The 25,517-nt window shown below is 42.9% G+C and overlaps 3 protein-coding genes across 7 annotated transcripts; all 3 read left to right on the top strand.

The window, feature by feature from the left end:
• The first annotated feature begins 1,684 nt into the window (after positions 1 to 1,684).
• zbtb17 (zinc finger and BTB domain containing 17) lies at positions 1,685 to 7,902 on the top strand. The gene is made up of 15 exons (XM_088399383.1): positions 1,685 to 1,871; positions 2,748 to 2,998; positions 3,070 to 3,249; positions 3,352 to 3,657; positions 3,805 to 3,891; positions 3,961 to 4,187; positions 4,259 to 4,401; positions 4,471 to 4,771; positions 4,860 to 4,947; positions 5,354 to 5,470; positions 5,533 to 5,653; positions 6,085 to 6,215; positions 6,279 to 6,539; positions 6,783 to 6,872; positions 7,047 to 7,902. Exons 2-15 carry the CDS (start codon positions 2,794 to 2,796, stop codon positions 7,445 to 7,447), a joined length of 2,658 nt encoding a protein of 885 aa, XP_088255509.1. The 5' UTR covers positions 1,685 to 1,871; positions 2,748 to 2,793; the 3' UTR covers positions 7,448 to 7,902.
• A 1,079-nt stretch (positions 7,903 to 8,981) lies between these two features.
• Positions 8,982 to 12,716, top strand: ddost (dolichyl-diphosphooligosaccharide--protein glycosyltransferase subunit (non-catalytic)). Its single transcript, XM_088399495.1, has 11 exons — positions 8,982 to 9,271; positions 10,407 to 10,517; positions 10,587 to 10,673; positions 10,749 to 10,852; positions 10,929 to 11,023; positions 11,182 to 11,275; positions 11,347 to 11,495; positions 11,589 to 11,736; positions 11,813 to 11,933; positions 12,013 to 12,119; positions 12,213 to 12,716. The coding sequence occupies exons 1-11, from the start codon at positions 9,046 to 9,048 to the stop codon at positions 12,360 to 12,362; spliced, it is 1,392 nt and encodes a 463-aa protein (XP_088255621.1). The 5' UTR covers positions 8,982 to 9,045; the 3' UTR covers positions 12,363 to 12,716.
• A 277-nt stretch (positions 12,717 to 12,993) lies between these two features.
• On the top strand, positions 12,994 to 25,478 carry plekhm2 (pleckstrin homology and RUN domain containing M2). Of its 5 annotated transcripts, XR_015863241.1 has the most exons (23): positions 12,994 to 13,487; positions 14,698 to 14,804; positions 14,885 to 14,994; positions 15,062 to 15,161; positions 15,737 to 15,824; positions 15,902 to 16,076; positions 16,293 to 16,352; positions 17,243 to 17,510; positions 17,596 to 18,273; positions 18,344 to 18,413; positions 18,972 to 19,062; positions 19,157 to 19,221; positions 19,463 to 19,551; positions 19,629 to 19,761; positions 19,926 to 20,098; positions 20,245 to 20,310; positions 20,390 to 20,549; positions 20,694 to 20,873; positions 20,970 to 21,086; positions 21,169 to 21,334; positions 21,446 to 21,569; positions 24,905 to 24,988; positions 25,427 to 25,478. XR_015863241.1 is itself a non-coding variant. In XM_088399451.1 (21 exons), exons 1-20 carry the CDS (start codon positions 13,428 to 13,430, stop codon positions 21,304 to 21,306), a joined length of 2,928 nt encoding a protein of 975 aa, XP_088255577.1. In that variant the 5' UTR covers positions 12,994 to 13,427; the 3' UTR covers positions 21,307 to 21,334; positions 21,446 to 24,545. The 5 variants fall into 5 exon arrangements, 4 of the variants coding, with proteins under 4 accessions (XP_088255577.1, XP_088255570.1, XP_088255587.1 ...); XM_088399451.1 differs by lacking the exons at positions 24,905 to 24,988; positions 25,427 to 25,478 and having other exon boundaries at positions 21,446 to 24,545; XM_088399444.1 differs by lacking the exons at positions 24,905 to 24,988; positions 25,427 to 25,478 and having other exon boundaries at positions 12,994 to 13,147; positions 13,329 to 13,487; positions 21,169 to 24,545.
• The last annotated feature ends 39 nt before the right edge of the window (positions 25,479 to 25,517 follow it).

Consider the following 25,517-nt stretch of genomic DNA (forward strand, 5'->3'; position numbering starts at 1 on the left):
AAGAAGGATATAGTTTTTGATTGGAATCATTTAAATTTGATTCAGATTTGAATTACCATGCATATTAGGCACATGTGCTTCTGCTTCATGATCTCTCAGTTGGAATCTAGGCTTGTGTTCAGTGGGTACGTCGCCTTGATCCAACATAGCAAAAACATCCATACATGTACTATGTCTTTTTATTTTTTTTTAGTTGGACTCTAGTTGTCGAGGTGAAGCAATTGAGAACATTTGCAATGCCGCAGACAGCAGAGTGGTACAAACAGAATATAAACAAATAACACCATCATGTGAACTAATTAAATACTTGATGTAATATACGATATTATATCACGGCATTTAATGACAGAAAGGTTCATAACACCATGAAAACATGCAACCGTGTATACATCATCCATTGCTAACTTTTTAAACTGATCTTGACGAGGTTTATTATTTGTTGTTGTGTTTTCCAGTCATTTTGGTGGGAAAAAGATCCACAAAGGGTTTTGGAACAAAGAGGCGCATGGTGAGCAGAGTGATAAACTCTTGTAAACATAAACTACTTAATTGTCTCCACAATTTATTTTCACTCCAACTTCACAGAAATGTTCTATTAGTGAGAATGTGAGTGTGAATGTTTGTTGGGCTTGGTAATTCACGCCCAAAGTTAGCTGGGAGAGGCTCCAGCTCTTTTTGACCTTGACAAGTATAATTCAGAGTGACTTTAATGTTTTGACTGCAATTACGAAATCATAATCACAATCAAATAATATTTTAATTGAATAATACTTTCTGGCCCATTTAAGCAAAATTAGAAGATAAACTGTACAGAAAATAACTAATGAGCATTTCCAGCATGCTAATATGAACAGTGGTTGGAATCACTGCTGTAGTGTCTGTGTGCGTGTTTGTTTGTGCATAGGTATGAAGTAAAAAACTAATACATTTCTAGATTTGTCACACAGGTACACTCTACGACACACCTGTGGGTCTTTTTGGGGAAGCTAAACGCTTACATCAGTACCAGCAGCAGCACTCTTGCCTCCCATTATTAGATGAGAAGTCTGTTCCCATAGTAACCAAGCTTCTCCCCACCTTGAGACATCCCATCTTACGAAGATGTAAAGGTGTCTTACATAATACAAGGGATTGTGGTGCTGATGAAAAAGGGCTAAAGGAATTTTTCAGTTCATAAGAGGGAAACAAAATGCTTTGTCGGGATATTTTGCAACTTTATTCTGGTCTTCCCAACGACAACAAAAATCGCCGCTGCTAGTGAAATAAAAAAACAAAAACCATCAGGACATTTCTCGTTTAGTCAGGAATTTATAGCAGTTATAATTCTAGAGCAATAGATGACAGATACGCACTGATATATTTTGAAAGAAGGATTTTTGCATTGAATGCATTTTCATTTCATCAACAACTAAATTACGGAACTCAAGCTACAAAAATCTGCCAAATGTCTAATTTTATCTCTGCTGTATTCAATATTCTGTATTTAGTATCTTTATTTTGCCGGTACTTAAAGTTTAAGTTCAAGCAACTGAGTTTGAGCACAACCAAGCGGTCGAATACCGCAACTGCAAATATTTCCCACTGCGCACGCTCGTGAAAACACATTGAGCAGCTGAGTTTGAGCACAGCCACGCGGTCAAACACAGCAACTACAAATGTTTTCCACTGCGCATGCTCGTGAAAACACATCCGACTGGTCCCTATCAATCGATCAGCGAGAGGAAGATGGCGCTGAACCAAGTCAACAGCACAGGACCGATCACCGAAAAACTCGATCGGGTCCATTACTAAAATCAACTTTTCCTGGTAGTAGCCGAGCCGCAGGTTCGAGGACGCATCGAAGGAGCGAGCCTAAACACGCGATTCCGGTGGTAGGTAGAATACGGCGGGGCTCGAGGGCATTTCGGAACAGCTAGTGAGCCAGCTTTGAAAATAACAACAAGCGTCCGCCATCTTGTCTGTGCCGTACGATATCCTCGCTAGGCATACTAAATTCATCCCTGATAACACGGCAACGAGGATCGTGGAGCGACATTGTAATCGATTGACTGTACTGTCGAGCCTTCGTAGCAGAAAAGACCGAAAACGTTGAAATGAGTCATTCGCTGTGCATGTCATGCAAGCAGTTGTTTTGAATGGCGTCTCTAAATCCTCCGGCAGCTAAAACGTGAATGTCGAACCGTTTATTTTGGTCTGAGATCAGATGATTGTATTCACCCAATCGTTTTGGAGAAAATTGATCAATAAGACTTTTCATTTTCATCCAGTAGCGTGACACTACAGTCAGCAAATATAATCATTCAAAATAGTATTGGGGATTAAAGCTGAAGCCATGAGTATACATAAAGGCCGATAACTGTTAAGATTTAAGTATTCAGGTTGCCAAAGCTTTCTTTACCTTTGAGACTTTGTCCTTTGAACCAACTTAATTTTGCCCCCCCACCCAAAAAAAACCCCACACCAAACAAATTGACAGTCACATTAACATTTAGATTAGTTCTTCAGAAAATTAAACATCTTGAACAAACAAGAAACCATTTCGTTCTACCCATTCCCAGTTTTCGGAAATTGGAATCATGTCTTTGTGCAATTGAAAATAATTACATTCATGTTCTCTCCAATCTATAAGCATTTGTGCAATTTCAATATGACTTATTATCAGAGTCTAGGGGTGGTTTCAGTTTTGTCATTTCTTATCATTATTAAAAACTAAACGACATAACGTTCCGCTCGTCGACTGCCCTCAGAATCTGCGGTCAGCTTCTTGCACATCCAAAAAAACCTTGAAGGACAATGGAGTTCCCGTGGCACAGCGGGAAGGTTCTGGAGCAGTTCAACAACCAGCGCAAGCAGGGTTTGTTGTGTGACTGCACATTTGTTGTGGATGGAGTGGACTTCAAGGCCCACAAATGCGTGCTGGCAGCCTGCAGTGTCTACTTCCGCACGCTCTTCATGGAACAGAAGGACGTGGTGCATCTGGACATCAGCAATGCTGCAGGTTGTAACGGGTGCGTTGTTCCACTTTCTTTGCAGTTGCAGCCTTTTCTAATGTGCTTTCTATCCGTGCAGGTTTGGCCCAGGTCCTGGAATTCATGTACACAGCCAAGCTGAGTTTAACTCCTGAAAACTTGGAGGACGTGATGGGCGTTGCCAATTTCCTACAAATGCAAGAGATTGTAAACGCTTGCTCCTTGTACCAGTCAGTGGCCGACCCGGCTCCATCCCATATCATACTCGATGTTGCTGAAGGTGAGTCCAGTCTTGGTGAAGGATTCGAGGTCATGTGGGAAATTTTGAGAAGACGCTTTAATTATTTACAATTTCTTGTATTTTCTTTTTTTTCTTGTAAAGGAGAAAAAGTATACGAAAGCCCGCCGATAGAGAATCGTGAAAATGACCTGGCTGAGGTGCCATTAGAGGCAGAGCAGAGTTCTTCCACAACCACCACGGAAGACAACAACAAGCTAACAGATGGCCAGGACCAAACGAACCTCTCTGTGAAAACACAGAAGACAGACGTTTCACAGTTGAACACCGCCAAAAGTAGTGCCACGCAAAAGGAAGCATTTGTGAAGAACGAGGAGGAGGATAGTGATGCTGCACAAGACGTTACGTCGACTTTTCAGGACGACCCCTCTGACGTCGACTACGCCCCCAGTAAGTTCCTGATGAGGAATTGCTATGGATGATTACGTGGTGGCTTTTTTTTTTTATCGAGGGAAGATTCTGAAATGTCACTGTCATGCTGGATTTGTCAAAGCAGTTCCAAAAATGTCTGTGATGGTTTTCTTTTTGTATTTCCAGGTGCACCCATCAAATCAGTAACCACCCCGATTTTTACCAATTCCCGTGGTAGGCGAATTAGGAAACCTCGACGAAACTTCCCTCATGGTGAGCCGTCAGTGTTTTGCAACTTGCTGTAGCAATTCTTCAGCTTCACTTGTCAATTCTATAACACAGACGATAAAGGCATCAAAACGGAAGCGGAGAAAAGCACGACAACACCAGGCGACAATGATGAATGCGAAGAGCTTGGCGAAGAAGACAAGACCGCCGAGGCACACTCGGACAACGGTCAGTCCAAGGGAGACGGAAGCAACGACGCGGATGAGCGAGCGGCCCACTGCAGCGCTATCAGCAGCCGATCCGAATCGAAGCCTTACAGCTCGATGACGCACAAATGCGAGGTGAGAAGCGCTCGTGTCACGCACAATACAAGAACATCCTTTATGTTCCACATGTGTGCTTTTCTTTTAAGGACTGCGGGAAGAAATTCACGCATACGGGCAATTTTAAGCGACACATGCGCATTCACACGGGGGAGAAACCTTTCGCCTGTCGAGACTGCAACAAGGCTTTCTCTGACGCGGCGGCTTGTAAAGCTCATGAGAAAACGCACAGGTGGGATTCATGTTGGATTGAACTTTCCGTCTCCTGAGCCCTGAGTAAGCATCCTTTCCCCCCTCACAGCCCCCTGAAACCATTTTGCTGCTCAATCTGTGGAAAGAGCTACCGTCAGATCAGCCTGCTCAACCTGCACCGCAAGCGGCACACCGGCGAGGCGCGCTACAGCTGCGAGTCGTGCGACAAGCTCTTCACCACCTCGGGGAACCTGAAGCGCCACCGCCTGGTGCACAGCGGTCTGAAGCCGTACCACTGCGAATACTGCGACAAGGCTTTCTCCGACCCCACCGCCAAGATGCGACACTTGGAGACCCACGACGCCAACAAAGGCAACAAGTGTCCGCACTGTGACAAACGTTTCAATCAGGTATTGCGGACGCTGTCATCAACTGCTATGAAATTGTTGAGTCATCAGAGATGTTACGATAGAGTTAATAATGGGTGTGTCTGTTTAGCCTGGAAATCTGAAGGCCCACTTAAAAATCCATATCACGGACGGGCCCCTGAAATGCAGAGAATGCGGCAAACAATTCACCACCTCAGGTAAGAAAAGTGTCTTCAGCGCTTTGCTTTTCCTGCTCTGTCTCAATTTACCCACCGCTGCCCTGATAAATGTATTTTTGGCACGGGCTTCGCTTTTAAATAAAATATGAAGGATAGCCGTTGGTAAAACGTTGCTGTAAAAATGGGGAAAAAATGACATTATTCAGCACACAAATATTTGAGACCACATTTTAGCAAGCGTCATCAAGTTGGCAGACATGATTTACTTTGACGGACCACATCAAATGATGTGGCGGTCCAGATCTGGCCCCCCGGCCTTTATTTTAACACCTGTGTTTTTTTTTTCACATGGACTAATGTTACTGCAATCGCAGTGTCAAAAGGACTTCAAAAACATTTATGTTGTATATTCGTAATTTTGTGTGTGTGTGTGTGTGTGTATCAGGGAATCTGAAGCGGCATTCACGGGTCCACAGTGGTGAGAAACCATACGTCTGTACACACTGCCAAAGAGCCTTCAGCGATCCTGGAGCTCTGCAGCGCCATGAGCGCATCCACACAGGTACAATATTGCAAGGCAAAACGTTTTGCATCCTCCGGCCTTGACTGAATGCCGTCTGACAGGAGAGAAGCCTTGCGTGTGTCCCACCTGTGGCAAAGCCTTCACCCAGGCCAGCTCCCTCATTGCACATGTCCGCCAGCACACCGGAGAGAAACCTTACGTGTGTGATCGTTGTGGGAAAAGGTAGGGATGTTCCGTACCACTTTTTTGCAGTCCGATACCAGTACGAGTAATGTAACCACTATTAACACTTTAATGTTGCCACAATACATTTAATCAATGACGTTAAAAGGATGGTAATCACAACATTTGCATCTAAATGAGCATGTAAGAGGATTGACATGGATATGATTACATTAGATAGCCATTTACTTCCTGATGGTAGAAAAGGCCACAAGAGGACTCCTTGGTATTGGCGGCTGGTATCGTCCGCCATTGCGAATACCCGATACCCTGAAATAGATCCAATATCGATGCCTGTTATCAATACTCGCCTATCTCTAGTCAGTAAAGATCAACGGCAGTCATGAATATATAATAAACACAAAGTTCAAATTAGAAAGTGTTCTGCGAACGACTTTGAATGTACTGCATCTTTTGTCTCTTCCTGGTAGGTTTGTACAGTCCAGTCAACTGGCCAACCACATTCGCCACCACGACAATGTCCGCCCTCACCAGTGTCAAATGTGTAATAAGTCATTTGTCAACGTGGGCGATCTTTCCAAGCATGTCATCGTTCACACAGGTAACGTGTGCCAGCTTCCCTTTTTGATGTTTTTCACTTGACTTCACGTTGACTTCCTTTCAGGAGAGAAGCCCTTCCTGTGCGACAAATGCGGCAGAGGCTTCAATCGCGTAGACAATCTGCGCTCTCACATCAAAACCGTCCACCGCGGCAAGGCCGGCATAAAGCGGCGGCGGCGGCCCGGCAACGGTACCGACGAGGAGATTGACGCCTGCGTCGAGGCATCCACCTCAGACGGCGAGCTCAACATTGTGACCGTCTCTGAGAACATTGTTACCCTGGCGACGGAAGCCCTGGCAGCCAGCACTGTGGCTCAGCTAACAGGTTAGCGATTTGACACGTTAGACTTGATCAAATATCTCTGTGGCATTTGACTTTGCTCTCACTCTCATACTGGTCACTAGAAGCTCAATATGTGACTTGTGACATGTTTCTTTCTAACTCGTATATTTCGGTGTAGTTGTATTTTGCACAAAGCCTTGACATGGACAAAACCTTCAGATTCAAACCTATAGGCAATGTCAAAGTTTTGAGTGAACTCCAAAATGTTTGTTGACGTGTTCACAGTGTTACCGGTGGATGCGTCCGTGTGTGCCGACGCAACCGAAGCTTTGAAAGCAGAAATTACCAAGGCGGTTGAGAAAGTGCAGGAAGCAGGTGAGAAGCCAAAAAAAATGGCTGGTGAACAATACTTCAAAAAGAGACTTCAAGTTGTTTATTGTTTGAAAATATTAATGTAATTACTTACATATACTGAAATATACAAATTCAACAGAATGAAATAATATAATGGCTCCTTTTTGCCCCCCACCCCCCCCTTTCTGTTTTTAGACCCCAACACGCAGATACTTTATGCCTGCGATTCATGCGGGGATAAATTCCTGGATGCTAATTCGCTAGCCCAACACGTCCGCATTCACACAGCCCAGGCCTTGGTCATGTTTCAAGCGGACTCTGACTTCTACCAGTACACTGCAGTCAGCGCCGCCGAGGGGGACGGCGCCGCAACGTGGCAAACGACATCCGAGCAGGTGATCCAGGAAGGGGAGCTCATTTTCCGTGGCCAAGATGGAGAGGGAAATTTGGAAGAGGGCGTGATTCAGGAGCCACAAGGGGAAGATGGACTGCTCGATGGGAAGAAGGGGGACGGTGGGCAGATGGAGATGCTGGCTGAGCTCCAGACGGATCGAAAAGTTGAAGGAGAGCTAATCGTGTGTGAGGTTCAGGTGTAATCATTGTTATTTTTAAAGGTTCCCGCTCAAGCTGTGTTAGCAGTTCAAAACACCTTCCAGTGGACGCAATACTTTGGAAGGTAGCCGTCGACGATCTTTATATCATTCCAACACTGTACTTTACATAACCTCTTTATTTTTTGCATTGTATTGCTGAACAGTGCATCGTCGATTATGAAAAAAAGATAACATTATGAGCTGTTGTTTGTTACCATGGTGTCCTCACTTTGGATATGTACATTTTCCTTGAAGAAATTATTTTATGTATTATGTATTTTCCTAGAGAGATTTTTTGGAGCACAGTATACTTATTTTGTCTTTCAAGTCTTACAGTAGTACTAAATATGACCACTTTTATGTTTGTTTTTTGTGGAGTTCCCTTTTTCAAATGTAAAACGGTGGCCATATATATACAATTAGAATAAGCTGAATTAAAGGCAATTAATGAATGGCGAGTGATGGTGTTGTTGTGGAATGATTGGTTGTATTACTAATAATATACTATATTTCGCAGGTGAACAATTTTCAGGATTCATTATATCCACACGCGGAAAAATTGGATTTGAGGGTGAAACCATACACCAAAAAAATACTGAACTGTGGTGCATTGGTGTACCTTCGGCAAATGCCTAATTTGTTTGTAAACTGAACCGATTTAATACCATTTAAAACGAAACATAAATTGCGAGACATGCTTTGTGGCGCTGCAACGACGTATTCTGGATAAGGTATGACAGGGCGGAAGTGGACTACAATTTTGCTTTTATCCCATTGGTGGAAGAAAAACTACAGATGACGCGTTCCCTTCTCTGAGTGGCTGCTTCTTGGGGCTCATAGGAAAGTGCCGCACTCACGAGTGATGTGCATTACAGTTCTTTTAAGTGAACTGAATCTTTGAAATAAGTTCTCTCAAGAGATTCATTCAAACGAATCGTTCAACGAATCGTCCCCTCAAAGGTCACAGGTGTCAAGCTTTAGTCCTCGGGGCCGCGTTCCAACATGTTTTCCAAGTGACCCTCGTAAAGCACACCTGCGTGAAAAGTTTTTGGTCACTTTCACGTTCTGCAGGAGCTAAAACTTTTCACGCAGGTGCACTTAACGAGGGAATCACACGGACACTCCATTAGGTACACCGCCATTTTCAAGTGTATCTAATAACAGGCCACTTTATTAGGGAAATATCATGGTCAAAGGTCACAGGTGTCAAGCTCTAGTCCTCGGGGCCGCGTTCCAACATGTTTTCCACGTGACCCTCGTTAAGCGCACCTGCGTGAAAAGTTTTTGGTCACTTTCACGTTCTACAGGAGCTAAAACTTTTCACGCAGGTGCACTTAACGAGGGAATCACGCGGACACTCCATTAGGTACACCGCCATTTTCAAGTGTACCTAATAACAGGCCACTTTATTAGGGAAATATCATGGTCAAAGGTGACAGGTGTCAAGTTCTAGTCCTCGGGGCCGCATTCCAACATGTTTTCCAAGAAAAAAGAATTCGTTCACTCGTTCACTGAAAAGAGTCGGTCCTTTGAACGAATCGTTCACTCACGACCCAACACTAGCACTAACGCTGACGTTGACTTCCATCCACAGCAGCATAATGGCCTCGTCGATAGCAGTCAAGCAGACAAACCGGGACGCTTTTAGATTGTCATCCAAAACAGGGATGATTCAAAGGAGGTCCACCATTTTAGGCAGCATTGTTGCTTTATTGCTTTCGCTAGCCTCCTTGTTGCACTGTGCTGAGGCCGACGGCAAGACCCTGGTCCTGCTGGAGAACGTCAACATGAGGGACACACATTCAATCTTTTTTCGCAGTTTGTCAGGTAAGGCGTCATATGCGTCTACATTTTTATGTCTGTTCTCCTCGTGTAGAAGAACGAGCTAAATCATTGACGGTTGTAGCGCTGCGTTGAGCATGATAAAAGGATAGCTAATATTAGCCTAGCTGCCTTAACGTTTGCATGATCCACCAATTAAAATCGGCTCACTGTGGCCGCTCCATGCAATATTAGTACACAACGATCAGGAATAATACTTATTTTGCAACACGTAGTTGCTATTTGGGGGTTTTCATTCAGAGGACTTTATAGTACAATCACCCAATGAAATGGTTGTCTATCTCTGGCGCGCCATAATGACGTCACTTAAAGTACAATCAGCCCAGTGAAATGGTTGTCTATCTCTGGCGCGCCATAATGACGTCACTTAAAGTACAATCAGCCCAATTAAATGATTGTCTATCTCTGGCGCGCCATAATGACGTCACTTATAGTACAATCAGCGGAATGAAATGGTTTATCTCTGGCGCACTATAATGACGTCACCGTTGTCGCATAATTTTAACGTACCAGATCAACGACAGTTGGTTGAACCTTTTTAGGAACTAGCCTCCATTCCATTCCGGTCCAGTCTTTCGTACTGGTTCTGGTTCTGGTAGTGCTGGAGGCAGAGCAGACGAGCAGTGGTGTTACCCATTCCACACTTGGCCCTCAATTTGGCTTTGTGCTGGAAGAGAACCCTGCCACATCACAAGCCGCCAAAGGTGAAAATAATAATTAAAAAAAAATTATTATGGAAAAACATGAATACTTATTATTCACATGAACGTGTATGCTAATGTGGCTAACAGGTGTGGGAACGCTTTGCAGAGAAAAGAAGAAAACATGTACAAAAGTTAACTCCTTAACTGACCAGTCAATAAATAAAATAAAATAAACATAATAAAGACACTAACCTCTTAAGAGTCCCAAGTTAAAAGCAACAAAACAACTGCAGAAGAACCACACTTGTTATGACATTATTAGTTGAGACATCAGAGTGCCCAAGCCTTTGACTAATATGCCTTTGACTGTTTGATATGTGTAATCTGTCATAATGAAGCGGTTATGTAACAATATAGTTTTTAAAAGAAAACGAAATTGACTTTTACAGTCAATTGACTTTGACTTGACTTTTCAGATCGTGGCTTTGATCTAACGTTCAAGACTGCCGATGACCCGTCGCTTTCTCTGATCAAATATGGCCAGTTCCTGTATGACCATCTCATCATCTTTTCACCATCTGTTGAAGGTATGTTACTTGTACTTTTCTTGTGTCACATTTTTGTCCTGTATGTTCTGAATTATTCTCTTCCTACAGATTTTGGAGGCAGTATCAATGTGGAGACCATTACGTCATTCATTGATGGTGGCGGAAATGTCTTGGTTGCTGCCAGTTCTGATATTGGTCAGTTGACTTCTACCTGCTCTTTCTTAGTCTAAATATTATTTGGAATGTTCAAATGTTATGCCTGTTAATCAGGTGACCCGCTGAGGGAGCTGGGGAGCGAATGTGGCGTCGAGTTTGACGAGGAGGGGACTGCCGTCATTGACCATCACAATTACGACAAGTCTGATCCTGGAGAGGTAATAGAATTCTACCCATGCCACGGTGCTCCGTTGTTATTCCCAAGGTCATCTTTTTTTTTTTCTTCACCTGTAGCACACACTGATTGTTGCTGACCCAGAGAATCTTCTGAAAGCTCCAACCATTGTTGGTAAAGACACCAATAAACCTGTGCTGTTTAAGGGTGTTGGGTAAGTAAGATGACGTTGAAAGGGGCCATTATTTTTGAAGATGAAGACATTTTGAATGTCCTCTAACATGACATTTATGGCAATCTGTTGTCTTGAATGAGTTCCCCCAACATGTAGTGATGAATGTGAATCACATGCCGCCTCTATCCCTCTTTCAGCATGGTGGCCGACCCCGACAACCCTCTTGTCCTGGACATCCTCACCGGCTCGTCAACGGCGTACTCATTTTTCCCCGACAGACCCATTTCCCAGGTAACAATGCAACACATGGCCCCTGTGCTGCAGTTGTGTGTTTCGCAACTAATTTGTGCTCTTGGCTGTAGTACCCCCACGCCGTGGGCAAAAACACCCTGCTGATTGCCGGCCTGCAAGCCAGAAACAACGCCAGAGTGGTTTTCAGTGGCTCGCTGGATTTCTTTAGTGACGCTTTTTTCACCTCCAATGTGCAGAAAGCCACGGCTGGATCTCAGCTGTCAGTCCCCTTTTTCTGTATCAAAGTCACAGCAGGGTGTTTTTTTTTTTTTTTTTATAAAGTGGAATTGTGCTGTTCTGTTGTTCCTTCCAGATACGAGCTGACGGGCAACATGGAATTGGCTGAGGCTCTCTCTCGCTGGGTGTTTAAAGAGGCCGGCGTCCTCCGGGTGGGTGAAGTCCGCCATCATCCCGTGGGAGAGGACTCACCCCCCGCAGCGTACACCGTCACCGACCTCGTGGTGAGTTTTGACAGAATTATGTCCGAGGGTGCGGAAAGGTTTAAATGGCTGGAAATTGAAGATGTCACACGTGCAGGAGTACAGCATCGTCATCGAGATGCTTTCCGAGGGCCAATGGGTTCCTTTCGACGGTGACGATATTCAACTGGAGTTTGTGAGAATCGACCCCTTCGTCAGGACTTACCTGAAGAAAGAAGGTATGGAGTTAGGAGCTATCGCCGATTTGATCTTTTTAACGTAGACCAAGCCCAATGAGGTGTTTTGATTCATTCAAAGATGGCGAATACAGCGTCCAGTTCAAGTTGCCCGACGTGTATGGCGTTTTCCAATTCAAGGTGGACTACAACCGACTGGGATACACACATCTTTACTCCTCCACTCAGGCTAGTACCACTTTATAATCTGCTTTTTGAGACTTTTATAAGGAAATAACCTGACAATTAATGATCTTTTGCGCTTTTTTTCTGTCACGGTAGGTGTCGGTGCGTCCCCTGCAGCACACCCAGTACGAACGCTTCATCCCTACGGCGTTCCCGTACTACGCCAGCGTCTTTTCTATGATGTCGGGACTCTTTATCTTCAGCTTTGTCTTCTTGCACATGAAGGAGAAGGAAAAGGCTGACTAATCTGTTGGAAAGAGGAGAATGTGAAATGACATGAGAACTTTAAAAGCAACTCGAATTTGAATTCATTTGTTGGCGTACAATGGCACTCAAGTGGCTTGTGGATGTTTTAATGCGGGTGTTTGGGCTTTCTTTTACACGTTGAGGCCTGTGAAAAATCTGAATTCTGTTTGTTACTTTATACTTTGGTGTGAAAAAAAGTTTGGAATAATGACGATGCGACAACAGGATATTAAAAAGTGACCCTTGTTTCACAATGTGATAGCCACAATGCACTGAACAAAAAAAACTGCAAATGGTAATTTGTCCAAAGCCTTGTTTTTTTAAAAACAATAAAATACTGACATTCCACACTGACCAAGATTGTTTTTACAACATATTACACAAATGTTCAGTGTTAAAATAGATTTTGTTCAACATGTTAGTCTCATCAGCAGTTTGCAACAGAGATAGTAAACGACCGGAAGAGTCACAAAGAAGCCACAAGTTAGTCCAAATTTCTGTTGACATAAAGAAAATAATATTTATATTTTATTTTGATATTGTGAGAGTACAATTGCTTAGGGAAAACATTCGGTTATGCATAAAGTATTTTGTGGGCGGCCCCCTTTTTTTTTTTTTTTTTTAGCTGTGACTCAGTGACGTATTTACCGATAGCCATGCTGGGCAGAAAGTTAGCACAAGTTAGCCGCCCCTACCTAAAATGTATATAACTTGGACAACAGTACTAGTAAAGTAACCCCTTGACCACTAAGCAATGCTAATACGTCGCGTTTGCTGACTTTATAGTAAGAGACTCTTTCTGGTTATCCGTAATTTCTTTTTGCTATCTTCAATGTGTTTTATCTAACTATCGTAGGACGGTATCAGTACTAATAAGATTTTCGGATTTTATAAAACCGACGATATTTAATGTGTTTATTGAAAGTTCTGTAATTGCCCCGCCAACGCTGACTACGGCGCTGTTAGCTTTAGCAAAACTAGCTGCGCAGGGGCCAGCTGGAGTCAGCTGACAGGCTTCCGTGAGCTGCTGCTGCCGCCGCCGCTGTTGTCAACAAGAGACGCGCGATGGATCAACTCAAAGTCAAGGACCGCATTTTGGAAAACATCTCCCTGTCCGTTAAGAAGGTGAGAGCCCTTTCCGTATTTGTTATTTTCGAACGCGCTAAGGTTTGAGCAGCTATTGTACAGCACCTTGCGTCCATTCCGAATCATTGAGCTAATGTTTCCCCTTGCTTATTTCCTGTCATTTCAAATTCAACAATAGCGAGACATCATGTTCCAGTAAATGACGACTGCATCGCGACACTGCGGAACGGGAAATGTTTCCCTGATTCGGGAATGGGAGCACATTGCAGGGGCTAAGTGGAAACATTCAATAATTAATATCCCAGATCAGTAAACTGTGACAGCCGCGTGTAAACCCATTAAAGCTCAGATGACCAAAAGCGTTATTTAATAACAAAGACCCCTTTTTTCTTTATTTTGAATCTTTATTTTTTTGGTATTTACATCATTTATATTCAAGGCAACATATGATTTACTTTGGTTTAGTTTGAGGTAAAAAAATAAATAAAATAATGCCAGTGAATTAAACCTTTAAATTAAGAAAACTAAATAAAATAATTTTCATCTAATAAACAGTTGTACTATGTTCTACTTTGTTTGGAAACCTTTGTGGTATGGGGCTGAACAAGACAGGACACATACCACTTATTTATAGGTGGACATATTTATATTGTCTGCCTTGCAATGATATTTGCCAGCTATTTATTTTGATCCACTTAATAAGTGTAAGACAGTATTAAAAGTGTACCGTGACATCTGCAATAGTTTGCTGAATTTATGAAAATATTTAGGCCAGTGAATGTCCAATGGATTCTGGCGTAACATTGATATTGCTTGAGGAAGTTTGAATCTGCTCACAATGTAGTCACTGGGAAAGCCCCTCCCTAATGTTGTAATCAATCAATCGACCTATTGCCCTATTGCCAGCATAATGCAACATATAGTCACTGTGAAAGTGAAAATAATTTGACAGTGTTTACTTGTGACTTGTACGGAAGGTGGGTGAATGAAACAAAGCCTCTGTGTTGGTAATGTAGGACACACTTGGCCTCCTTCAACCATATTTATTTATGTCTTTCACATTAGAGATTAGTTGGCAAGCATAACAAATTCAGACTGATTAGGCAACCAAATCCTCCATTTCAAATACTAATTAATCTCATAGTTTGTGCCACAGTTAGTTCCACCAATGTTGCAATAAAACCAACGTCTTCCACTATTTCCTGTATTTTCGATCCAACGTTCAAGTTGTCATGTTGTGTTTCTATAGCTGCAGAGTTACTTTGCAGCATGTGAAGATGAGACTCCAGCCATCCGCAACCACGACCGGGTTCTTCAGCGGCTCTGCGAGCACCTTGACCACGCGCTACTCTACGGGTAAGAAACTTGTCGTCTTTCTACTACAATGTCATAAAAAGATCACCTTTAAGCATGACCCCCCCCTCCACCCACCGCAGGCTGCAGGATATCTCTTCAGGCTACTGGGTTCTTGTCCTTCACTTCACAAGGCGAGAAGCTGTTCGACAGATCGACGATCTTCAGCACATCGCAACTAACCTGGGTCGAAGTGAGTCTTGCGTGCATCCTCACTTGCACTCGCGCTTCAAGAATCCTTACGGTGACTGTGCTGCTAGGTCGGGCGTGGTTATACCTGGCGTTGAGCGAGAGCTCTTTAGAAAGCTACCTACGCCTCTTCCAAGAGAACCAAGCACTACTACAGAAGTACTACTTCAAGTAAGTGCCATCCAAGGGGACATCTCATGCCATACTTTTCTTCTTCTTTTTTTTTTATTTTATATATAAAGAGGGACTATTATGCACTTCCGCTGTCCCCACTTGGTCACTTGAGGTGTGTTCACTGACCTCTCGCAAAGTAGGACATCTCAAATTTACATAGAAAGAACTAACGTAAAAAAATATTTCATCAGATTAAAAAAATTCTTGGTGCTCTGTATTCAGGTTAAAGCTGCTATTTGCAACCAGATTGCGTATTTTGACACATTGTCATTTTTTGTCACATTGCTGAAAACAAAAAAAACCTTATGAATACAGTTTTACCATTCCCACAAGCTTTAACTTTTTAAAATTTAAAACTTATCAAAACATATTTTTGAAACTCATTGTATAGGTATTTTAATACAAAACAAATGTCAATCATTAAATGTGTTAAAAAAATTCTAAATGTTTCATATTTGTCCACCAGAGGGCGCTCCTTTGCACTAAAAAGACTTGACAGCAAAAAATTGAAGAAGTTGCAGCGCTTTCAAATGTGATGGAAGTTGAATCCTATTTCTTTGTCTGTTCTGTAGGAACGCGCTGGTCTGCAGTCATGACCACCTGACGCTCTTCCTCACGCTGGTAGCCGGATTGGAGTTCATTCGTTTCGATCTGGAACTGGTCGGCATCTCTTTAACGCTCTTCTTCCCAACTGAACCCGAGCTGTGTATCTCACCTTCCCCGTGCCATGTTTCCAGGATGTGCCCTATTTGGACGTGGCCGCCTACATGCCCGAATACTACAAACCGCACAACCTGTTGGATTTTGAGGAGAGGCTGCCCAGCTCGGACAGTTTATCCCTTCACTCCTTCACCTCCCTGACCTCCACCAACCTGGAATGGGATGACAGTGCCATTGCGCCCTCAAGTGAAGGTGAGCTGAACAACATTGAATTTAACTTTTGAGATTTAGCGTGACGACGATGGGGCGCATCGCTGGCGTTCACAATGAAGAATTCCATAGTTCTATCTCTGACTTTTCTTTTTACACTCCCACCCCTTTTTCGTCCGCATGCCATAATTCAATTTTGATTTTGTATAAACCTCTCTTAAATGTTTCATGTTATCCATCCTTTTTTTGTTTCTATAGATTATGATTTTGGTGACATCTTCCCCGTGTTGCAGGCAATGCCAAGTGCAGACTGGGAAGGTGGGACATTGGTTCATCCTTTTCTCCGTCCTATTCCATCGCACTGTGTTTTGCTTAACGTATGTCGCATGCACAAGTGTGCCATGATAGCAGGCAAAATGTTTCTGTGGGACGGGGGGGGCATCCTAATCCTTCTTTTCCTTTAGCAAGGTGAGACGAATGCGGCTGTTGTCACTCTTGTCATCTTTTGTACGCTTCTTCTCGACGTGTGATACGTGACACTGGCCTAGAATGTCATCAGCAAATATCCAGCCATCCATTTTCTTTACCGCTTCTCCTCATTTAAGTCGAGCCTGAGCCTGTGTCGGCAAACTTTGGAGCACACATAGACAAACAAGTTACAACCATTCACACCTTTGAATAATGGAGTTGGATTTCGAGTCTGCAACCGGAGTAGTGTGCTAAAACTGCTGTAGTTTTAATCATCAGCTAAATTTGTTGCATTTGATCGACTGATTTTAATGACAATTAGTACGCTAAATAAAAAAATTCCAACTGCACAGGGTTAATTGAGCAAATGTGGTGACGTACTATGTGAGATTTCTCCTTGCTTAAACTAGGCCTGTGCCACGTCTTCCTGTCTGCTACTACTACTTAATGGCTTCCTCTAAATGTTTTGGACCCTGCTGATGAACACCAAGAATGCCGCAAGCCCAAACTCATGTGTTGTGTGAAGTGGGATGTAGAAATACACAATGTCTACAAATTGACAACACTGGTCAATTTGAATCTGAGATCAATTTATGTAATATTGTATCATATAACGGCTACATTTATGCTGAGACACAGATTTTTAAAATGTTATTGTGTATTTCTACAACTCCAAAAGCAAACCATGTAAGACGGTTCTCATCCTAACTCGGTGCCTTTGGTGTCACTTTCCACAAAAGAAGGTGACTTGACCGACCAGGCCAGCTGCCCGAGGTCCAACGGTTCTGATCCCCTGACTGTCATCAGCGACTCGCTGGTCTTACCCGCCCGCAACGGCAAGATGAAAGCGGGTGCTCGTCCGTCGCCGCCCAGTCCCACGTCCAGATTCAACCCTTTCAATCACGAGTCGGACACCAACACCTCAGCCGACGTCACGCCGGTTCACGTGGCCGCCTCTCACGTGCCTTGCGCTGGAGACGACGCCAATAACGAGCTGGAAGTCATTCGGTAAAGTAGATTGCTGACTTTATTTCCGACCTTTCTGTGGCAGCGGGAACATTTTGATCAACGTCTTGTTCCTCTCCACATCCAGGATGGCAAGACGGAGGAAATCCAGCAAAAAACGACGTGGGAAGAGTTTCACAGATTCCATCAGCAGCATCCATAACTCCATATCGTCCGAGCACGTAGAAATGGACAGCAGCTTGCTAAACGGGGAGGATTCCGATTCTTTGAACTGCACTGTAATCCACCTCGACAGGACCGAGACAGAGGTGGCGGATAAATGCGCCGAGGACGGCGTGGATAATCTTCTAAGGCTTCCCGAGATGACAGATACCTCCATGGACAGCGTTGGCCAACCCCTCCGGGATGTCATGGACAGACTTAACGAGGAGGTCTGGAACCCGCCCGAGAACGCGGAAGGTTCCAAGCCTCCTGCGCAGCAGCCCTTTCGAAAGGACTCCCGGGTGGACCCTCCGGACCCAGACTCAAGCCCAGACCTCCTGCAGGCCGCTCAAAACGTACTCTGCCTTACCCCCGACGATCCAGGCTCTGCTCCCGCAAGTGGTGGGCACCATGACCCTACAGAGCATCGCCAGTCGCAAATATTTTCAGGTGGCCATGAAGATCAAGGAGAGACAAAAGCACCAGCAGAACGGGAAGCCGACGTGAAGAACGAGGAGGAACGTGACGCAGACGGGTGTGAAACGACTGCCGCGCAAGAGGAGAAGCTCAGTCCCTCCGAAAGTTCCCATCCTGCAGAATTTAAGTAAGGACACCACCACCTGTTCTTTCTAATGACGTCACGTGTGTTTCATGTCCACTTTTTTGTCTTTTAGGGTGGACAACAACCACTTACTACTCCTCATGATCCATGTGTTCAGAGAGAATGAGGAGCAACTCTTCAGGGTGATCACCTTATTAGTTTGTACACAGGAACGAATGCCTTGAGGTTCAAGTGTCCTGACGATCGCAAAAAAACTCATTTGTTAAATCATCTATTGAAAAGAATGGAAACGTAGGAATGAAATTCATTCCATTTGCCCCTCTCAAAACCCCCCAAATGTTTTCATTAGAAAAAATAAACTCAAAATGATTATACTTTGTAAAAACAATTGCTCATCCCCTTGTGCAAGCACAAAACTTGACTGTACCTAATGTAGTGGCCTTTTTTTTGTATATTTGGCAAACCAGTTTAACAAAGAATTCCTAAAACCAACTGACAGTTCAAGGAAACATGTTTGGTGACACTGATTGTTGCGAGGTGTGCTGCTGCCGTCTATTGGTGGGGGTCAGACATGCACTTGAGTTTTCCTTGTACTGTTGGTCATGTGGCAACTTGTATGTCGAAAAACCCGTAAGTCAAGGTACTTGGATCTCAAGGCACCACTGGAACTTTTTACTCATTCCTAAGCAGCTGCTGCAGATGTTTTGTCTTTATGACAACATTCGCCCTTTTCTTTTTAGATGCTGAGGATGAGTACAGGCCATATGGAAGGAGACCTGCAGCCTCTTTATCTGCTACTGACCGACTGTTACATCTACCTGCTGAGGAAAGGTCAGTCAGTCCGCAAGGAAACGTTGTGTGACCTCTGAGTGCAGCTTTTGCCGCTGTGTCTTTAAGATGTGATCAAACTTCTGATCCTGCACAGGTGCAGCAGAGAAACCTTACACGGTGGAAGATGCGGTTTCTTACAATGAGCTTGACTATCTCTCCGTAAGATTGGCTTTCTGTCTGTATCTGTTTCTGTCTGAATGTAGCCTTTAGCTATCTAGCTCAATTTGTATCTGTCTGCAGTAGATAGAAGAAGTCTACACACCCTGGCTGCCAGCTTTTTGTGATTTGAAAAAATAAATGAGACCAATATAAATCTTTTCAAAATTCCGTTAATGTAACCTATAACCTCTTCAACTCAATTGAAAATAAAAATCGAGATAAAATGTTTTCATGACTTCAGGTGGGCCTTGATCAACAAACAGTGAGCATAGTTTGCACGAACAGAAGACGGAAGTTCCTGCTCGACACGGCCGACGCCACGTTGACCCTGTGAGTGCGTTGACGTGTCTCTGTGTTTCTTTACCACGTCGGCTGCCAACAGCAATCTCCTTGTCTCTCGCCTCCAGATGGTTCTTGTCCATTCTGAAGACGGCTATGGTGAAGGGTTGTCGCGAGCCCCCCTATCCTTCCATCCTGACTGACGCCACGATGGAAAAACTTGCTCTCACCAAATTTGTCGCCCAGGAATCTCACTGTGAGGTGAAGATGCTCTTGATGACAATATTTGAAAATGTGGAAAGTGATACTGTTAAGCAAATCTATCACTGTACTGCAATTTGAAGTTATTTGACGTAAATACATTTGAGAGCAGTAAAATGGCCTGCCCAAGGGAATCACTCAAACCCACTTGTGTTTACCTACAGGTTTCTGAAGTCTCTATCCATCTGTATTCCCTGGTCCACTGGGAGGATCCCATGGATGCAAGCTTGCCCAACTTGAAGTCACCTACTAGCGCTAAGGAAGGGCTGATGCAGTACCGGGCCGGTTCCACGTACTTGGGCAAGGAACTGTGGAAAAGTTGCTACCTCGTTCTCAAGTTCGTATACAAATTGAGTGTTTGCGTTATTTTGCTTAGAGCTCAGTTTACATTGGACCGGGCGCATGCAATTTCACTTTGTTGAAAACTGTCAGAATTTCGATTAAGAGTCCCGTCAGCATTCTAATCACTTGTTCTTCTTCTAGCAATGGAATTCTGTACCTCTATGCTGAAAGGACTGATGTGACGCCTGTGCTCTCAGTCACTATGGGGTAACTTTTCTTTTCTTTTCTTTTTCTTTTTATTTTGATGCCAGCTGATGGTCCCACGTTCCCTCCCTTCTTATGTCAGAGGTGAATTTTGCGGAGGGTGCCGTCGTTCGAACAGCACCGAGCGTCCGCATGCCTTTCAAGTCATCCTGACGGAGCGCCCCCCGCTGGAGCTCAGTGCCAACAATGAACAGGACATGGCTGAGTGGATGCAGTTGCTCTGCCAGTCTGTTTCCATAGGAGTAAGGATAGACTTTTTTTTTTTTTTTACCTTTATGGCACGTTTCCCAAAACTGCAGTTTCAAAGTGCCAAAAAACAACAACACACAAATGAGTGTATTTACTGGAGTGCCACAAAGATTTATTGGCGAGTTGCGCTCCTCCAGGTCATCCCCCAAGGCACGGCCCCCACCCCGTGTATCCCGTGTTGTCTGGTTGTCACGGACAGCAAGCTGCTGACCTGCCATCAGGACTGCCAGACAAGCTTCTTCCGCTCGCTGGGCAGCGCCGACATCAGCGACGTGGAGGCCATCAGTCTGGAGGCCGACGTGGAGTACTGTGTCATCGTGAGTGAACATCCGTGAAGGTGTATCACATGCCTTGAAGATGTCTTCCGCAGTAGCTTTCATTCACCGTTGCACCTTTTCTGTTTTACCTGGCAGGAGTTTGCTACGGATCGGGATCGCTTCCTTCCACCTTGGGTCTTGTATTTTAGCGGCTGTGAGGAAAGAGATAGACTGTTGGAGGTATTGGACACGGTGTGGAGAAACATATTCCAGGTGGGTCAGGAAGGATGTCTTGAATATATTCCTTCTTGTCGGGATACTTGTCCGTTTACCAGCGTGCGGATACTGTCCACAGGTGGCGCTCCCCCACCGAGAGGTGTGCGAGCCGTCGCTGCAGAAGCGCTGCAGCGAAGGCCTAGCTTTAATGAAGAGCGCCTGGCAGCGGGCAGACAGTTTGGCACGAGGCCGGGCGCAGCGCGAGCCTTGGTGCTGACACGCACATATGCATACAATTGCCAGTGGTAGGTCAGCACACTCGTATACGGGCAAAGGTCTGCTTCCGGCGCAGCCAGATAGAAATGGGCCATTTTGACAACTGATGCATGTTGAACACCATCACACATGCTTTGCAGCACAAATAACACACTGCCGACGTGGACCCTCACATAGGAAGGAAGGAAGGATAGACAAACGGCACTCACAAAATTTGGCTGTCGGATGAAATTTCACATTCAACCTTAAGTGGAATCATCCCAGGTGAACTTCTTTGAATTTTTCTAAAGTTGGAAATATATATCTGCGCCCATTCAGTATTGTCTTGCATTTTGCACAACATGCTTTCAATTCAAAATAGGTCTTTGATCCGTAAATGGACTGATTCATTTGCTGGTTAAATTCAATCCGAAATGACTTTTACGGTTTTATCATTGACAATCCTGTCAACTATTTGGCTGATTAATCGGATTTAAATAGGATTTCAAATAGGCAATGCAGAAGACACACAAATTACTGATGACGATTCAGTTGCTGGTTCGATCTGTAACATTTGTCGGAAAAATCAAGAAAAATGCAAAAGCAGATATTTTTCACCAACAGGTCAGTCTGGTCTCATGAACAACAACAGGCAACTCATTTGATAATTGAATAGTAAAGTCCATGTCGGGAATTTCGTCTTGTCAGCAAGTTGTGCAAAAAGTAATGGAACATCAAACAGATGGATTCAAAAGGTCAAATTCAATTCATCTGTTACGATAAGAGTATATTGTGTATTTACACAGATACATTTTAATGAATGTCAATATTTTAGTAGTCCAATTCAAAAAGCTGAACTTGAATTCAAAATGATATAAAGCACGATTTTGACTCCAGGAAATTGACAATCTCAAGAAATTAAGAAAGTGAGACGGAATTAGTCTTCTGAAAAGTATTGAATGACTCCATATTCCAATCAAATCAACTACTGACATGAATGAACTTTTCTTTGAAATTGAAATATATTGAGGTGTATATGTGATGACGAAAGCCTTTTTTGTGAGCTTGACATGAGCAGATGCTTCCTCGCAGACTTGCACTTTGCTTTCCTAACGGTACCAATGAAGCATTTTGTTCAAGTTGCTCTGCTGCTTGTGTCATAATGCGCCGCTGTACAGTAGCACCAAATCGCCATGATTTTTTTTTTTTTCTGTCTCTGTAACCTGAAACAACCATTGTGCTTTTATCTTCTAAGTTTGGTTTGTGTCAACAGAAAAAAGTCTTTGCGGTCAATACAGAAAAAGTGTAGCAACACATGCAGTGGTTTCAAACGCGAGAGAAAACTTTTCACACTATAAACGTGACTAACAACCTTAACGTCATTGTAAAACTATTTAATTGTTTCGAGAATAGAAGTAAAATGAAACAACTGAGATCATGCGCACCAAAACTGTAGCATTGAAGGTTTAGCGCTAACACTGACTGCTATTATTTATTTCATTTAAATTAGAAATTATGGCCATAAAGTTCAGCCCTAGTTTTATTGAACACTACTAAATTCACCCTCATGCGTTTGTTAAGTTTCAAGTGTGTTTTTGTAAGAAAAAAGATTTTGGCCATGATTCCAAAAGGTCATTTTGGGACAAATACAACAGTGGTCATCACCAAAAGAACACTATACGTCGGTATAACTTCTTTTTTTTTTTTCTTCTTCTTCAGCTAAACTTGAGTCTTTTGTCAAGGAGGAGTAGATTATGAAGAGCTACATGTTAGGAAAAGCCCATTGGAACATCTGGGTTTTATTTGAGGTTATTCAGAGGTCTTTTAAATGGTAGCAGTTGTTGGCTGACTCCCATCTTTTAAATGTGATTCATTCTGAATAGCCAAAAGGGTGTGCACACTTGTGCAACCACATCATCTCAGTTGTTTGTTTTTACTTCTTAAAATTTTTATTTATGTATTAGAAAGCCATCTAGCTCTCCAGCTAGCTCGCTCGCAACCTATCTAACTAGCTAGCTCGATGTCTATTTCAAATGTGTACAGGTTGTAGTTCACATTGTGGAAAACGTTTAGAAAAGGGTGTGTAGACTTTTCATATCTACCGTCGCTATTTCACTTACACGTGCCGTCATATGGAGTGCTTTAATCGTTTCCAAGTGCCACTTGATTGCCTCTGCTGCCCTTTTACAAACAAATCTAATCTCAGGTGAAAAAGGTACTGAGCATCCAAAATTCACCACTTTCTTACAATTATTTTTAATTGCTGCTCATTATTTAACTTCCATGTTGTACAATGGAGCTCAGAAGAGGGGTTTTTTTTGTATGTACGCAAAAGGAGCAAAAATGTTCAGTCAAGTTGGGCCTTGCATGGGATTGTTGGGAGTGTATTTCGGTCGAGTACCCAAGCGCACTTTAGTTTTCGTCATTTTTACACCAAGACGCAACTTAACGAGCACTGCCAGTTTGCAGTCGTGTACAGCTACTGAGAGTTGTCGCTAATTTTGAGAACACAAACTCTCATTCTAATACAATGTGCTTGTGCAAGCACAACAATTAAAATATTGTTACATTAATACCTCTTTAACAGTGTTAATCACAAGTGAACTTTATCTATTGTAGTGTTGCGGCTAGTTGGTGTTGAAACAAAGATCTTCTGTGGGATTCCCCCATTTTTTCTGGGAGGGGGGTTTGGGAGAAAAAGTACTAGACAGTAAAGTTCAGATGTGCTAAGTGTAAAGAGGTCATGTCAACAATAAGTCAAACATTGCTGGCCAATGATGGATGACATTCATTTTTGTTTCATGCAAGTCAAACGTGTATTCAGTTACGCTGTTTTATTGGGATGTAAATGGAGCACTGATGATATAGAAAATGCACATGCCAGGTTTTTTTTTTCTACTCTTAACTGTGCTAATGACTGGAAAATAACCTGGTGGCAGATCAGAATAAAGTCAAAAGTTTAAGTTGTGTGTTATGCAAATGATTATTTTAATGACGGTGTTGCATCACATTGCTGTGACTATGGAATAAAAGTATCAAATTGAAACAGATGGTGAGCATGTGTGTTGAGAAGAGCCATCATTTATTGTTTTGCACAAGTCACATTGGCTTTGATTTAGTGCACATGAACAAGATTGCCCACAATTTGTGTTTAAATTGACTTTCTATGTACCATGTAAAACTCTAATTTTGTCGGGCAAAATGATCTGGGTCGTCCCAAAATGTTATTTTTTATGTCTAAATAAAATAAAGTGAAATTAATATTTGTTCTTTTCTATTCAGTGATGTCTTGAGATGTGATAGTTCGTGAACACAATGCTCAGTCAAATCATCTTTCCCGATTGAAATGAATGGAATTGATATTCAGAAAGTGTGCAATGTGTATTTTAATAAGGAATAAAGTCTTTCTAAAACTTTATTATAAATATAAATTTCTGGCGATAGCCATTAGTACGTGTGTGATAATTTAATTACACAAAGTTCTCTTTGTTTAATTTTAGTTTGACAATAAAGTTGAACTGTTTAGTATCAATAAAAAGGCTGAAGCCTGATTTTTTTTTTTTTTTTAACTCAACCCTATACTTTAACATGTATTGTGTTCTCCTCCCTTAGACCGACAGATGGCGCCATAACCGCAATTCAGAGGACTTTCCCCTGTGCATCAAATATCATATATCAACTTTGGAATCACAGCCAAGTTCGAGGTATTGTAATCATGTCACTCAAGTATGTACTTTACATTTGAGCCTAAGTTTCAACATGATCTGCCTTCAGATTATGATAATTGAGGAGCAGAGTATTTAGAACGTTTGAATCAGTTGATACATGCATCAAATTTTATGATGTACACCTCTGCATAATATTGTATTGCCATCAACATGTTCCCTGGGGTCATAAATATGTCTGATTGCCTAACATCGTGTATCAAATTAATGACATATCCTATTGGCTGCCATATTGGACTTTTGGAGCCCTTCATGTGATCCCAGTGATGGATATTGTGCTGTCTACTGTATTGTTCATTTTGGACTTGTTTACCAATATATTGTGTCTATAAAAAAAATACTATATGTCAAAACAAAACAGCATGGATGAAAATGTGCATAAAGGTCATTAAGGTCATTGTTGCTCTCTTCGGACAGGTGCCCAGCCGTAAGCGAGAACATTTCGAGTTAGAGGGAGGAAATTGGAAAATGAGAGTGAGTAAGTAACCAACAGTAGCAAGAGAGACAG

This window comes from Syngnathus floridae, chromosome 2 (genome assembly GCF_059516105.1).
Source record: "Syngnathus floridae isolate MCC-2025c chromosome 2, RoL_Sflo_1.0, whole genome shotgun sequence".
Taxonomy (NCBI): Eukaryota; Metazoa; Chordata; class Actinopteri; order Syngnathiformes; family Syngnathidae; genus Syngnathus; species Syngnathus floridae.

What these genes read in the sequence shown, in the direction of transcription:
- zbtb17 (XM_088399383.1), top strand. Translation starts at nt 2,794, where the DNA reads ATGGAGTTCCCGTGGCACAGCGGGAAGGTTCTGGAGCAGTTCAACAAC. An exon ending in TGACGTCGACTACGCCCCCA is followed by an intron (nt 3,658 to 3,804) that starts GTAAGTTCCTGA and finishes TTGTATTTCCAG; the next exon opens with GTGCACCCATCAAATCAGTA. An exon ending in GCTCATGAGAAAACGCACAG is followed by an intron (nt 4,402 to 4,470) that starts GTGGGATTCATG and finishes CCCCCCTCACAG; the next exon opens with CCCCCTGAAACCATTTTGCT.
- ddost (XM_088399495.1), top strand. Translation starts at nt 9,046, where the DNA reads ATGGCCTCGTCGATAGCAGTCAAGCAGACAAACCGGGACGCTTTTAGA. An exon ending in CTTTTCACCATCTGTTGAAG is followed by an intron (nt 10,518 to 10,586) that starts GTATGTTACTTG and finishes CTCTTCCTACAG; the next exon opens with ATTTTGGAGGCAGTATCAAT. An exon ending in GTGCTGTTTAAGGGTGTTGG is followed by an intron (nt 11,024 to 11,181) that starts GTAAGTAAGATG and finishes TCCCTCTTTCAG; the next exon opens with CATGGTGGCCGACCCCGACA.
- plekhm2 (XM_088399451.1), top strand. Translation starts at nt 13,428, where the DNA reads ATGGATCAACTCAAAGTCAAGGACCGCATTTTGGAAAACATCTCCCTG. An exon ending in CCCAGGAATCTCACTGTGAG is followed by an intron (nt 19,762 to 19,925) that starts GTGAAGATGCTC and finishes GTTTACCTACAG; the next exon opens with GTTTCTGAAGTCTCTATCCA. An exon ending in AGTTGCTACCTCGTTCTCAA is followed by an intron (nt 20,099 to 20,244) that starts GTTCGTATACAA and finishes TTCTTCTTCTAG; the next exon opens with CAATGGAATTCTGTACCTCT.